The sequence below is a fragment of the Bombus impatiens genome, unplaced genomic scaffold, assembly GCF_000188095.3.
Source record: "Bombus impatiens unplaced genomic scaffold, BIMP_2.2 scf_0107, whole genome shotgun sequence".
In the NCBI taxonomy this organism is placed as follows: Eukaryota; Metazoa; Arthropoda; class Insecta; order Hymenoptera; family Apidae; genus Bombus; species Bombus impatiens.
This window is the reverse complement of record NT_176526.1, coordinates 122,037-137,272: the sequence shown is the minus strand read 5'-3', so window position 1 is coordinate 137,272 and position 15,236 is coordinate 122,037. Positions and strand designations below refer to the sequence as shown.

The following is a 15,236-nucleotide window of genomic DNA, read 5'->3' as shown; positions in this document are numbered from 1 at the left end:
AAAAGTAAGAGTTCGACGATCGTTTGCGACTCATTTCGGTTACTACATCCGATGTAATCATCCTGTTTACTTATACGTACGCGGCGATGGTAACAGGGACCGTTAAATCGCCAAAGAAGACGTTACCCGGAATACTTTCACGGGCAGAGCCTCGTCGAACGTATCATTCGTTGGTTTTATTTGAACTTTCATTTATTTGCCGCTTGCCACGGAACTTTCTATGCTAAGCAGCGGCCGGCCGGACCTCGGACTCTTGGGGCCATTACACCAACGCTGCTTTATTCTTATTTCCATTCTACGAAAGGCGGCCGCTCTAAAAATCCTCTTGGAGCAGACCTTTCTTCAACTAAAATCTTCTCACGAATACCGTTTGATCGTGAAAAGTTGGTACATGATCATTGCGAGAGAATGCTCGTTGTAAATCGCCGGCGATTTCGATCGTGAAAGCCGGAAGATCCTGATCAACCATCGTCGAGTCTCTAAAATCATTTAGAAATTGTGGCTCGATGCAACAGCAAGTCCCTTGCTATCCCTTACACCGGTTACGAGTCGACAAATCACTTTGGCGATAGCGCGTAATTGGCAAAATTGGAAATCGATCGTCTTGCGATCCGAATCGAGTTACTTCGTCTGTGTACTCCTTTGGTTCTCGCCAATTCGATGGGAAACCGACGAGACGCCAGATGTCCGGTGGTAGCCGCCGGTTACGCGAGAAATGCGTACCAGGTTACGTTAGAGCGTCGCTAATTCGTTAGATCACCGTTGCGTTATGTAACCTCGTCACTTTCTCCCGAGGCATTGTCAACAGTTATAAACAATACCGCCTTGCATATTTTTGCACGATCTGCGTTTTGCATATTCCAGTTTTCCCCTTTTCTCGCTGCTTTCGATGGTTTGTGAAAAGCGGCAAACTGTATTTGCTCATTTCCGCGATCACTCGTGCACCATCGGCTGGAAAACGCGGTGAAAGTGCCATTTCAAGGTGGTTACACGCACCATCGACGCAAATGTAATTTACACGGCGAACGTTGCTTTTATCTTCACGCGCGGCTAGGCCTCAAAGGTTTAAGGTCGTTGGAATTTATCATTAATAATTGGTATCGTGACTCGATCGAGAAGAATTGGTAATCAATCGGTAAGCAAGAAAGGTGGCGGACACACGTGGTCAACGCATCTTGGAAATCGATTGTCCCGATCAGGAACGCGTGCTCGGCGTACTAATGCGAGTCTTCGTATATCATAATGTTCATTGTCGTTTTGGCGCGTGACATTGTACCGTCGTTCTCCTCTGGCTTTGTTCCCGCTAAACAATGATTCCGTACATTCTTTTTCTCACAATGTGCACGGGATTCATAGTAGAAGACAATGCAACAGATTCTCGTGAAAAGAGCGATCGCGTGATATACCACAACCACCCCTTTCCACTTGAATCAGCGAACTAACGACGAACGAATGTTATTTTGTTTTTCAGCTAACAGATCGTGGCTCTATAGAGCACTGTGCAGTGGAGGAGTAGATCCGGACGATCCATACAACCCCATCGATAACCCAGAACACGGCTGCATGAGCTGGTTCAGGGATTATCTGGCCGCCGCGCTGAATTGCAGACCCGTCAAGGTCATCGTCATCCTGATATTCGCCTGTTACCTTGCTGGCGCTCTTTACGGCCTGACGACTCTTCAGGAGGGCTTGGATCGTCGCAAGCTCTCCAAGAACGACTCCTACTCGATCACTTTCTACGACCGGCAGGACTACTACTTCCGGGAGTTTCCGTATAGAATACAGGTAGATAGAATACAGGCGATCGCTATCTGAAAAGTAGCAGATTCTGGTGCAGATTCGCGATTTTTCTAATTTTTGAGGCACGCAGTATCGTACTATTTTGACACAGAGACATTGACTTCGACAAATACGAATAACGAAAACGTACAGGTCCAGCGTGAATGACCTGAATATTGAGATATAATAGATTTGAATACTAAATTTAAATAACAATAAGATAATAAAATATAATCGAGAAACGGTTGTAACGAGAAAAAGTCGAAAATCGTTGGTTTGGCTAGGTGTTTGTTTGGGATTCGTTTTTCAATCGAAGAGATTTTTGAGGGTAGAGAAGGAGAAAGTGTTTCTAGCCAAGAGGTCCAGGAACCGCGACAAACCTCCGAAGATTCATCAACTTGCGAGTAACTCGCTACATGCAATTATGTCACGTGGGCAACTTTCTCTCGGCTTGACTGCGTCGAAGAAAAGTGACTGGCGTTGCGTCACACGGTACTGTCGTGATTTTTCTGGATCAGTTCAGAGGACGTTCGCTGGAACGTCGAGAGTGCCGCATTCTCCGCTCCGGAACCCCGTAATTGCTAGTTTCTGGCGAACTAGGCGTGGCTGGAAGACACTTAATTGCCATCCGGGCTATAGGAGGACTTTCAAGTTCATAGAAACCGCTCTTCATAATTTTATACCTCATTCCGCGTGTTCAATATCTTTAGATCGCGAGTAAATGGCGAGCAAAAGACGAAGAAAGTTTTCTGGTCTGAAATTAAATAATTCCGCTGATATTCGCTGACGAGTTTCATGAACCAGTTGCTGCAATGGTCTACAAAGACTTTTGTCACTTTTGTTTCAGGTTGTAGTAAGCGGAAAGTACGACTACAGCGATCCGGTGATTCAATCGCAAATGGAAAATCTGACCAGGTCCCTGGAAGCCAGCAAGTACATCAGCAGCGCTCCCATATACACGGAGAGCTGGCTCAGAAGCTTCCTCAGCTATGCCAACAACAGCGCCACCGACGTGGAAATCAAGGACGAGAAAACTTTCATCAAAGTGTTGAAAGACACTTGGCTGTCCCCCAAAAGTAGCTTCTCTCTGGACGTGAAGTTTGACCAGGCCGAAGAGCACATCATCGCCAGTAGATTTCTGATCCAGGCGGTGAACGTCAGCGGAACGAATCAAGAGAAAGACATGGTGAAGGAACTGCGTCGGATTTGCGCCCAGTCTTCGTTAAACGCCAGCGTTTTCCACCCTTACTTCGTGTTCTTCGACCAGTTCGAGTTGGTCAAGCCCACCAGCATCCAATGCATGGTCTTCGGCGCCCTCATAATGATGTTCATCAGCTTCATCTTCATTCCCAACGTTCTGTGCTGCCTCTGGGTAGCCTTTTGTATTATCTCGATCGAGTTAGGCGTGGCCGGGTACATGGCTCTTTGGGACGTGAACCTGGACAGCATATCCATGATCAATCTCATCATGTGCATAGGCTTCAGCGTCGACTTCACCGCTCACATCTGCTACGCCTATATGAGCTCGAAGCAAAAGACTGCGGAGGACAGAGTGAAGGAAAGCTTGTACAGTCTCGGTCTTCCGATAGTGCAAGGAGCCACTTCAACGATCCTCGGCCTCATAGCTTTAGTGCTTGCAGGTACCTACATCTTCATGGTGTTCTTCAAGATGGTGTTCCTGGTGATATTCATAGGAGCCATGCACGGCATGTTCCTGCTGCCCGTTCTGCTCTCTCTGTTCGGCCCGTCGTCCTACAAAGACAAGAAACCCGACTCGGACAAGGCTCAACAGCGGAAAGTGTCGGAAAAGGATGTGAATTGCAAACTCCAGCAGCCTTACGTGATCCCACACCCGACTCTCACTTACTATCATTCTTCTGCACCCGCGAAAAGTCTACAGGACAGTCCTGCCACCAGTCTAGCCGCCTTCGAAGACAGAGATCCTGGTCTGGGCACCAGCGAGGACAGCAACTCTACGGAAAGTGGTTCCTCCCAAAGTAGAAGAAGGGAAGGCCAGCTGGAACCAGAGAACCAAAGGCGGCATGACGTCTGGAGAAGGTCCATAGGCGTTCTCTATGGCACGTCTCAGTTTCAGACCTCTTCACCGCCAGCTGCTCCTCCTCCGGATTATTCTGCCACGACCCCAGAGACTCAGAACGATCAGGAGCGACGAGCAGTCAGGACAGTGTCTTACATGGGACCCTATCCACCTCACAGGCCGGCCAATCAGTTGCACAGAGATCACAGGAGAAGTAGATCGTACCATAATCTGCACCACTCCTCGAGGTACCTGACTGACCCGCGTTATCCTTAAGAACGAAGAAGCAGAGAACGAGTGTAGCTTGTGCACGGCTTGCAGAGGGAAATCCAATTTTTCTGTCGTGTGACGGTCGTCGAAAATACGGTTCACGTTGTTTGAGAATTTCTCTTGGAACCTGGCAATCAGGCTTGAAAGACTTGCTCGTGGCTGTAGATACAAATCGGTGGCTGGAAGAGCAGCGAATATGGTTCCTTCCCCGGAGCAGTATATTTAACAAGAAGGAAAGAAAGAGAGAGAGAAAGAAAGAAAGAAAGAAAGAAATCTTCTCAGGAACGTCTCTGCAAGTCGTGTTCGTCTTAGAAAGGAGACTCGAGTGTAGACTCGTAAGTAAGTAAAGTAAGCAAAGAGACTCGTTTTTCAAGTGTGAGCTCTAGGATACTGTCAGAGGAACTGTATGGTAGAAAAATAGCACCTTCTAAGATCGAATTACGTCAGCCGGTATTTTTAAACATTCTCCAGTCTTTTTTTCCCGTGATTGTTTTATTAGAAGAAACGAAAGATAGACTGACCGTGGTCGAGCTTTGAAAATCCGGGCTGACGTTGATCGAAGCAGCGAATTTGATACGTTTTTACCTTGAGCCGAATGCATGATAACGAATTTCTTCTCCGATACTAGTTCGACCACAGTCTTTTATTTAGACTAGTAGCTTCTAGCTGTACCAGCAGGCAACGGTAGTTACCGTGCACGAGTCAGTGGAGGATCGTAGGAAACGACGAAAGTGGTCTTCCACGATCTGCAGTTAGAATGTAAGAACGAATCTGCTCAATGGAAATCAAAACCAAAACGCAACAGCAGGGAGAATCAATTTTTCAAGAAAAAAATTCGAAGAACCGTCGATCGTGCCTTACCATGAAATGTGTTCTCGATAAAGAAGGAAGGAAAAGGAGAAATTGCAAAAAGTAGTCGCGAAGCAAGCTTACGACGTTTCACGGCCGTGCTACGGCGAAACGAAATCGAACGGAATCGTGGAAATTTTTTAGTTCGATCGAGAAACGAACCGAGGCCGATTCTCCTCCGGTGTTTCTCTTCTTTGTAATGCTATCACGCCGCTGATTTCAAATGTGTGACACGTGCGTGGAGTACGACTGCGAGTCAACTTGTATTGTATTTGCGATTTTCAATGGGAACTCTGCTCTCCTTATTTTAGCAAATTTTTTATAGCGATTCAAGAAAACTAATCTTGAAAAATTAATTGTCGATTTTATTAAAAAAAAAAAAGCTATCATATATTATGTACTATTTAATATAGAAGAAGGTATTACGGAAGAGACATAATTTACGAGCGAACATGTTAAAGAAAAGCGAGAGAAAGTTCCGAAAGAGAAATACGTTCGACAACGACGATTTATTCCAAAGGAAATATATTCTTCCGCGATTTTTAATGCATAAAATAAACGATACATGCTGCGTGTTCGGCACAATTCTTTCTGTATAGCACAAACGAGTATGCGTGTTGGTGAATGAGAGAGTGCAGCGAATATTATGCATTGTCACAGACTGGCAGCTGCCATTGAGAAACTTCTTGTAAGCGAAATATATTCTGGTAATGATTTCCTGATGGTTGTTTCCCGGAACCGTGTTCTCGTCCTTCCTTTTCCATGCAAAATACTTCAGGAAGAGGGAGTCCCTTTACAAAGCCTGGGATGCCCAACTAACTTGTTAAAACAAGAATCACCAGATCCTATGAATACGTAAAAAGTTTGCTTTAAATCTTCTCTTACCTTTGAACGAATAAACAACGCTACAGAGAAGTTGCAGAAAATTTACCGCGAGCATGGAACAGAACCATCGGAACGACTTATCCTTCGCTTCCTTACCTACGACACAACCTTTCACCGAGAGACTTGCTAGCAGTCGATGTTACCGCGTCAGCAGACGCTTATCCCACGCGAGCATAGATTCTACACAGACAGTCGATACGATAGGTTGCTGGAACCTTTGACCAAAATCACAAATGGCACTTCGAAATGGAAAATTTCGAAGAAAGTCTATATTTTCTCTTTTTCCATTACGGACGCAGTCGCATGATTTTGTATGTAGAGAGAAATTTGTATGTAAAGTGGAAGAATGTGCACGGGGCTAGGAAGATAGCAGACTGAAGGAAGAATCCCTGTCCCTAGATATTCTTTTATTTGCTCCGGCGAGTCCGGCCATGCATGAAACACCGAGCTTAAAGTCGACTTGTCCCTTTTGGGATATTGCATCCCCGACGTCTCGGATAGCGGGCGATTTTCAAAGGTTTCCATCGGAACAGAGATTACCTCGGGATTCCTGTACGCGCGAAGGAACGCTGCTATCGAGACACAGTGAATCGCCGTCCGAAGGAACAGCGATGTTTACGAGGCCAGAAAATTTCTCCAGACTGCGCGCGGTGCACACGCTCTTGAAACTGTCGTGATATTCGACACGGGACGTCGCACATTTTTCTCAAATTCGAAGCAGTTACTGGACGGAGAATATCGCCGAGCATCCACCTTTTCACGAAAAGGAGGAAGTAGAGAATTTTTGTACCTCCTCAGGCATCTGAAATTCTAATAATCGTTCTAACAAGCATAATTTTATAGGTGCTGAGGTGCAGAAGCAGAATCATTTACGACGAACGTAATAGGAAAGTTGTGAAACATGTAGAAGCAATGACGAAGAAATCGACAGTGTCACGAGATACGTTCGAGACGTTCCCTCTTGTTTTAGAAGCGAGCTGAGGAAGAAATGGTACAATTAGTAACAGGATTATTTGAGGAAATATTAGCTTGTTCGAAAGGTTTCTGTCGTTTTGTAAGGAAATAATAGATTCATGATCGTTTTTGATTTATATTATTTTATTGAATCATGTATGATCCATTTCGTTCTATTGGAATTAATAATATTAATAATATAATGATATATGATTATCGAATAATAATGTAATTAAATAATATAAAAGAAAAAAATGTTGCTCATCTGTTATTTCCTTACGAAGCGAAAAAAACTTTTCGGACGACCTGGTATTTACATCGCGAAATCTTAACTTAATCTGTCGCGTTTTATCGTTGTCAATTAGCAATTTGAGCAACATGTTTCCACGCACTATATAAATATCGACTTCCCTCGACAAGATAGCCTTTGAATTGTTGCATTTCATGCGTTTGTTTCCAAGTTACGATGCTTGCAAATCAGAAAGTTTCAATTCTCCGTCTTCAATTTTTTACATTTTCTACAACTTTCCCATTACATTTGCCACGAATAATCGTACCTTTACGATTCGTCAGGACTTACGGAGCGACGTCTTATTAGAATTCTAGTGGCAAATACAAATTTGCCAGTTTCTCACCATCTATCTTTCTCTATTAATCCTTCTGAAATCGATGTTTACATTTTCGCTGCCGTGTGCCAGTGGAATTGTTCCATACTGCGGAATCGTTTTAAACGTTTTATCCTGTTATCTCGCCAGGATAACAGTCCCATCCATCGAACGCAATATCCTCCGATAGAGCAATTTGCTGTCAGAGAAAATAGGGAACGTTGGCAGGGAAACTTCTCATGAAGTGGCAACTGTTATTTTTTTGTCAACAATGCATTAACATACTGTTGGAAAGTAAAAGGAGAAGAAATCGAGACGTTGGGAATGCTCTACGATTCGTTCGTGGCCAACGTTGTCTCGTTAATCGTCTCGTTCGATTAGTTTTACAATCTATTATTGGCCAGGTCCATTTCGATGACAGACGCAAGAGGTGTTCCGGATTTCAATTAAATCTCGCGTGTCGGTGGTTCTATACGAGGAACGAACGTACACAGCAACTTTTAGCCGCAGTTGACTAATCACAGTTGTGGCAAAAATACATTCAGAGTTGAAAAATCACACGTTGTTGCACAGTTGCAGGTATCGATTCAGCCAACTCACTGATTTAATGTCACTGACATTTAATGTTCGGGTTCGTTAGCGATAACAGTTCGTATCAGTTAAGCTAACTTTTGTTTTTCCCAAAGAACCGCATTAACCAGTTAGCTGTTGCGACTTCCTTGAAAAGCGTGTATCCAAAGTGTGTCGCGAAAAGTAAGCGACAACGAGTATACTCGTCGAACGCAGACGCATGTCAAAATATAATTATAATATATTATAGAATCAAGTTGTAACGAAACTACTGTTTTATTTGTTCATTGTATTACTCCGATTTACCGCGATTACTACATTGCAATTTAAACAGCAAATTGTAACTACCTTTTACCCATGACGAGTATACTCGTCGTAATACAAAATATTATCGTTTGTTCATGACGGGTATACTGCAATTTATTGCAGCTATTAAATCGCAATTTATACAGCAAATTTAAATACTTTTTACGCATGACGAGTATACTCGTCAAAAATAGCTAACTGGTTAAATGTCACCAGTTACGGAAGATTAAATCGTTTTATGTATTTTGCGCTGTCAGACAGCATCTGGACCTGACTTACTCGCGCAGATGTCAAGAATTCAGGTAAATCGGGTCTAGTAGCTTTTATTACTAGAGCAAAGTTAATCGATTCACAGCGTACGATGTGGTAATCAGGTATTGTTAACTATAATTATTATCACTATGTGGCGCAAGTGTCTCGATGTAATTTCGCCTTCCTCTAACCATCGATCGGGCAAATTGATTTGCTTCCACCTGCACGACTAACATCCTCGTAATCCATTCCTATTGCAGCCACCTCCTGATATCATTGAACGAACATCATTCTACAGCGTAGCAGCCAACAACATCACGCAAATGTCGACAACGTTTATCGGACATAGGACGTCCAATCAAACCTGTATTCATGAAATGTCGTTGGTCTCTGGGTTCGCAACTTCCTATCGCAGCGTACCGCGCACAGGTTCCTCCCCCCTTTTTTATTTTTTTTTTATTTCCTTCGAATTCCATGTTCTCGCAGTTCATGTTCTCATAATTTCCAGCTGGATCACGATGTGCAGTTTGCTAGCACCGAAAAGCCCAAAAATAGAGAAAGAGAGAGAGAGAGAGAGAGAAAGATAGCTTAGAAAATATTCATCAAATTCCCAGAAAAAGGAGCTCTTACTTCGCTTCCGTCTTGTTTCAAGCTACACCGCGAGGAATATTGAATAAATTAGCATATCGACGAGGAGAGAGCCAGGTACCTTCGTGTTGCACCATATACTCACACATATATTTAGCTTACAAACATATTTCAGCATTCATTATACAATAGAAGACTTTTGTATGAATTACATGTGTTGTATGAGTTAAACATTTTGAAATCTCATAAACGCTGTAACAACATACGATTGTGGTGATTATATCGAGCAAGTTTGAAAGCAATCTGAGAATGTATATAGAAGTTACTGTAAATATATATTTAGTCTAAGCTTAAGCGTACAACTAGTATTAAGTATACGTATTAAGTAATAAGTACGAAGTATATATTGAACATTCAGATCTATCGATGTAACGAATAATTGACTGTTCGAATACTTTGCTGAGCTCTGCGAACGGTATGCTCGCAATAAACGAGTCGGCCACAAAAGCACGTTGAAAGTCAACTCTCCATAAATGAAAATACGTAAAAGGAAAACAATTACGAGCATTTCTTTTTAAAATGTTCCTCGTAATTTGTCGAACATATTGGATACGTATCTATATAACGGAAAATTGATAACGTTGCGAAAAAAACAATGGAGAGTTGCTCCTCGATCTGCCTTCCTGAGCGGCTCAAATATCCACAGCTTCCATGTACATTTGCAAACTTGTTTCAAACGTTACCGATACGATCATTAATCGTCAGGGTGCTAATGAAGTTTCAAAATGTATCCAATAACACGCACGTAACGCGTCCTATAGAAGGTGTCTACGAATGTCGCAAGTACTTTGTCAAGCCACGTAGATGAAGACAGAAGCCAGGCCACGTTGAAGAACCTGGCGGAATTCCAGGCTACGCAGGGTCTAGCGGAATTCTTCTCCCCACCTTGCAGACTAACTCGATCAGCCACTCGTTTCTCCACGAATTCCCGTCCATTTGAAGGGAATGCCGGGTTCAAAGGGTTCGATATTGTCGCTAGAGTCGCAGCCATTCTCCGTCGGAGGCTGATCTCGAGGCAGAGCAAATTATCCGGTCGCGGATTCGTCGAACGTGCACGTCGGACAGAGAATTATTAACCACGAGCTCGTCGACGGGTTATGCAACGGCGTGCCTCTCTCCAGGCCGTGAGTTATTGTCGGGAATCCTAAGGCGAGTTCCTAGCCGGGGAGGAACCTGACGAGTATCCTGACAAGCAGCCTGTTGCGTGACCTGACCGATCAATATCTGTACAGGCGCAACACCCGCAACCGCTCTTCCTATCTTCTCGACCTAACGCGTCTCGTTTCATCCCTCAGACCAGCGTGTTTCCCTTTCTTCTCTCTTTCTTCCCTCTTTTCCCTATTCTTGTTGTCGGTTCGTCTTGTTGAACGAGTAGGAACGACAGACATGCTGGCGGGTCTAGCGCATTTGTGAATTAATATCGGGGACGTGGCAGTATTAGGAAATTTGATGTCATCGTGCTTGTACTGATTCGACTCTCTGTGAGTGTGAGTAAGGGAATGGAGGATAAATGGTATGATTTGTAGACTATAGGTTGTTTATGCATTTGTGGGAAATTTAAATGTGTACAAGTAAGGAACATGATATGCAGAAGTATAAAATACGCTAGTTGGCAAGAAGATAGAATACCCTCAAATTTAATTCTTCTCCGGTTTTTACATAATAAATGTATCCAATTTTGATACTCAAGTTACGAGCACGGAGTAGAAAGTGCTTGAAAAACTAAGACGAAGAGCGCTTTAAGTTGTGTAGAGAAGGTTCTCTATTTTCAGGGAGTTTTCCCCTCTTTGCTGCCTGAAGTACCTTTTGTATTCCTTGCTTTTGGAAAATTGTGTTGGTGCACGAGAAACTTGATTTGAAAAAAAAAGGAGAATTATATTATAATGAGAATCGCATGCAGTATCGAAGAATTGCTCGAAGGTTGCTTTTAGTGTCTTCATTTCGAAGCAATTTGTTTGATAGCAGTTTTGAAAAATTGTCGAGGTGCTTGGAAAAATGATTGTCCGTAAGCGCAAGGTAGCGACTATCTCCATACGTCTTCTATCCATTTTTCCATTTTTCTATTTCCTTTATTTTCTCCATTCGTGTCAAGCGACGAGTAATGATGCGAAATATTTCGGTTTCATTGGAATAATATCTCCTTTGTCGCGAACGAGTTTTAATTCCTCTCTCTCTCTCTCTCTTTTTCTACGAATTAATCTGAAACGAAACGAAGAACTTTAACAAATTTTCTCTCGATGCTGAGATTCAGATTTCCAGCAGTTTTTAAGCCGCAACTTGCAAGTTGGAGCTCATGAAAACGTTGCTCGAATACCTTGATAATTCACGACGTTGAACAACCAAATTTCTTTACAGAAAATTTTATCGGCTTTGTGGTATTTTACCGATGATCGAATATCGAAGAATATTCGAGACGTGTTAATCTTTGGAAAAATGATTCCTCTGTATATATTTTCAATTTAAGACGAATCTCGAAACGAACTAATCGTTACGTGGCGAAATTAATCGATCAAAGTGGTTATAGCGATGTTTCAATTATCAGTCAGTGATATTAATTACGTCATTGGCAACACGCAGCTGTAACTTTTCCAGTGAATAATTTGCAATAATTATCAAGAGCCCACTGGAGCGTTACGATAGCGGTTTAGACGTGTGTGCCTTTGAGAAGCCGGAATGCTGTGTAACAGTTCCTTTTGCTTGGAAAATTGTTTATTATACGAATGATTCGGTGTACTTCATCCGTGGAGGGAAAATAATTACGTGGCTAAAGAGCTTGACCCGCTTTTTCCACGTTGACGTCAAAACTCGTATACAAATCCCGACGACCGCCGAGAATTTCCATCTCTTCTCAACAAAAACATTACGATTCCTCATTCAGCTCTTTTTCCAGCGGAAACTTCTTTGCTCATTGTCGAAGAAAAAAATTAGGAAGCAGCCGGAGACTGAGAACCAAATCCGAATAAATCTAATTAGATCGGACTTAATCCAGACTGATCGTCAGATGGTAGGAAAGTAGCAGGAATCCGCCACTGATATAATGAGAGACAATCAACTTCTTTTTATCAGCCAATCTCGAAAATATATGTCTCTCTTTCAAACGATCTATAATTTTGTTGCTTTCGCTCATCTTCGACCGAATTTTTTCCAATCGAATTTTCCGAAAAATTATATTTTCTTTTCTTTTTGTCTTTCTACGCGTGGCAAGAAAATATGAAAAATATCGGTACCACGGTGCGCATGATTTCTTCTTTGAATTTTCCCTTAAATATCTTGTTTAAGGCGTCACAGATTCTTCTTTTAATGGTTACGATTACGAGATTCAAATATAAAAGTTGCAGCATAGCTCTCCTATTTATCGATAGGGTATACTTCGTCAAAATTTCATCAAAATCGCTGTAGAAATTCTGTTGAAAGTGTATGACGAAGTTGGAAAGTTTCCGATAAGAGTAGAGGAGTCTTGCGAATTCGTTTAATTTTTCAAGTTGAGTTCAGTTTAAGTTGGACTTGGATGTGGTATAGAGCGGAGTTAGAGCGGTCGGACGAGTTACTCGACGGCACGCCATTATTTTGATCACACGATCGCATTGTTATCGCGGCGACTGTGGCGTACACGGTTCTCGATGTTCGCCGAAGGAGCATGAGGGTGGAAAAGGGTAGAACGGTTGGAAAGGGGACGCCGTTGGCGCCAGGAAGGCGTCGTTTACCATAGCACCGAGGCCTGCTCTCACCAAGACGCAGCATGACTCACGAAAATCCCACGAATTTAAACGCGAGCCTCCGCTTCCCAGCCACGGCTTCCACATCGAATTTAACTAGCTACTTGTTGAGATGAAAGCAGAACCCAATACTCTCGCCAGCCACGTTTATTCGACGCCAGAACCAATTACCTTAATTGAACGACGTATTTCGACTACCTGGAAGAGTTTTTCATAAATTAAACAATTTTGAGTAAATCAGAGAGGACTTACTTCGCTTAAGCTTCGCCTCTCTAATAATATTTCGCTTTCTTATTTCTTTAATAACTTTCATTTTAAACGAGACACAGGGTACTTTAGGTATTTTTGTTGAAAGTTCGACTGTTTCGAATTTTTCGGATAAATTGGACAATTACACTTTGACACGTGCTTCGATTCTTCAATAATATCACCGTTTCTTATTTTCATGATTTTCACAATTTCCATTTTAAACAAGACACGGAGTATTTTGGGTATTTTTGTCGAGAGTTCGACTGTTTCGAATTTTTCGGATAAATTAGACAATTACACTTTGACACGTGCTTCGATTCTTCAATAATATCACCGTTTCTTATTTTCATGATTTTCACAATTTCCATTTTAAACAAGACACGGAGTATTTTGGGTATTTTTGTCGAGAGTTCGACTGTTTCGAATTTTTTGAATTTATTATACGTTCCACATTGTCTCGTGCTTCGATTCTCCGATAATATTTCAATGACATACTCCTACGACAATTTTCACTTTAAACGAGGGTGGCGAAGTATTTTAGACGTTTTTTAATAAATCAAACAAGCAATTTCCAGCGAATTAAGATTTATACTCGCTACGCTGTCTCGAACTTCCTTAGAATCCTCAACAAGATTTCCAGTTTTTTATTTCTCTAACAATCTTCATTCTAAACGAACTGGTTTTTATTCGATCAAACGGACGATGTCGATGGAAAAATACTAAATTCCAACGGTAGTTTAATCTTCGATTTCGCGATAAAATTTTTCAGTTTCTTATCAGTTTTAATTCCAAACGAGTTACAATTACAGAATTTTCAAGGATATTTTTGAGGTTCGTTTTGTTATTTCGATCGACGGCATATTAATAAAGTAAGAACGATCGAAGCCCCGAACGGATCACGTTAGTATTCACAGGTCGTTCTACTCCAGCGAAGCGTTTCCTCCAGGATGGCTCACGTGTTTCCCCTGAATCGATTGGACGCGCCGCTCCCTGAGCTTCCATTTTTGCGCCACTTCTCCATCGCGTGTGCCTCGACATTGCCGCTCAACCCGCTAACGACGTCGACCTGCTCTGCAATCCTTCAAATTTTCCAGACATCGTGAAATTATCGATATAATTGCTCAGATTTTTATTACGATATTGCACATACCGACCTCCATTCAGACTCTAACGTTCCAAACAAGTCTCATAATTTCCAAGTGATTTGTCAGCTTTGTCTTACCTGCCTTTAAATTTCTCAGCGCTTACAGGTAACGCACAAGCGCGTACTTTGTCGTTCACGAGCATTAGCAGTCCTCCTGCTTTCGTAATTATACGTAGAAGATATATTCGTTGAAATCGTTCTAGCGAATTACCGCGATACGTCAAAAGGAATCAACGTAATAATAAATTACAGTAATTCAGTAGCGTTGCAGTGGATGGAAATGGTACGGTGAATTGTCATAATTACGCGTCTTCTAATCGAAATATTGAAATATTGAAATATTGAAATGAATCGAAATATTGAAACAAAAAATAGGATGTGTTAGACAAGACATTGCCATTCGAAATCTCAATACGTTTCGTAAAATCATTGTTGTAGGAGATAACGTCGAAATTGATGAAAACGATGACTGAAAGAAAGACATACGTTATATGGGTAAAAAATATACTGTTATGTAAAATTGACGAGATTATTGTTAGAAGCAAACGTTATAGTCTAACGTCTTAGATGACGTAAGAATTGAAACGATGAAATTTGCTGAACATTTTGCTAATTTCCTAATCATCTTTCGCAGTACCAATACTCCCATCTCAAACACTTTGAAATATGTTAGAATAAGTTGATCATTTTCTACAACTTTTTCCTAGGGACATAATAGGCGGACTATTTTAGCTTCCGAGGTATTGGGAGAAAAGGTTGCTTTAAAATTACACATGCGATATTTTTGTACTCTCAAGATATACATGTAATGATGTAAAAGCGTGGGTGGGGCAAAGCCCTTCCCCCTGCACCCTTGCGGTACAGCAAATCCAACCCAACCCAAGTTCTACTTTAATTTATCCAAAAGTAACTTCAGATTCTTTATGGGGTAGGGGAGCGCACTTTTACTTCATAGCACACATATACATGTA

At 42.0% G+C, this 15,236-nt stretch overlaps 1 protein-coding gene across 2 annotated transcripts in view; it reads left to right on the top strand.

Moving 5' to 3' along the window:
• LOC100745402 (patched domain-containing protein 3) overlaps nucleotides 1-5,658 on the top strand; it is a 39,952-nt gene extending 34,294 nt beyond the window's left edge. The window contains exons 7-9 of one of the 2 annotated variants that reach the window (XM_033318676.1): nucleotides 1,472-1,785; nucleotides 2,627-3,837; nucleotides 3,906-5,658. In XM_033318676.1, coding sequence (XP_033174567.1) covers nucleotides 1,472-1,785; nucleotides 2,627-3,837; nucleotides 3,906-4,035 — 1,655 coding nt within the window. In that variant the 3' untranslated portion in view covers nucleotides 4,036-5,658. Of the gene's footprint in view, nucleotides 1-1,471; nucleotides 1,786-2,626 lie in introns of both variants that reach the window. The other variant, XM_012380812.3, reaches the window with a different exon arrangement.
• Nucleotides 5,659-15,236: the final 9,578 nt, after the last annotated feature.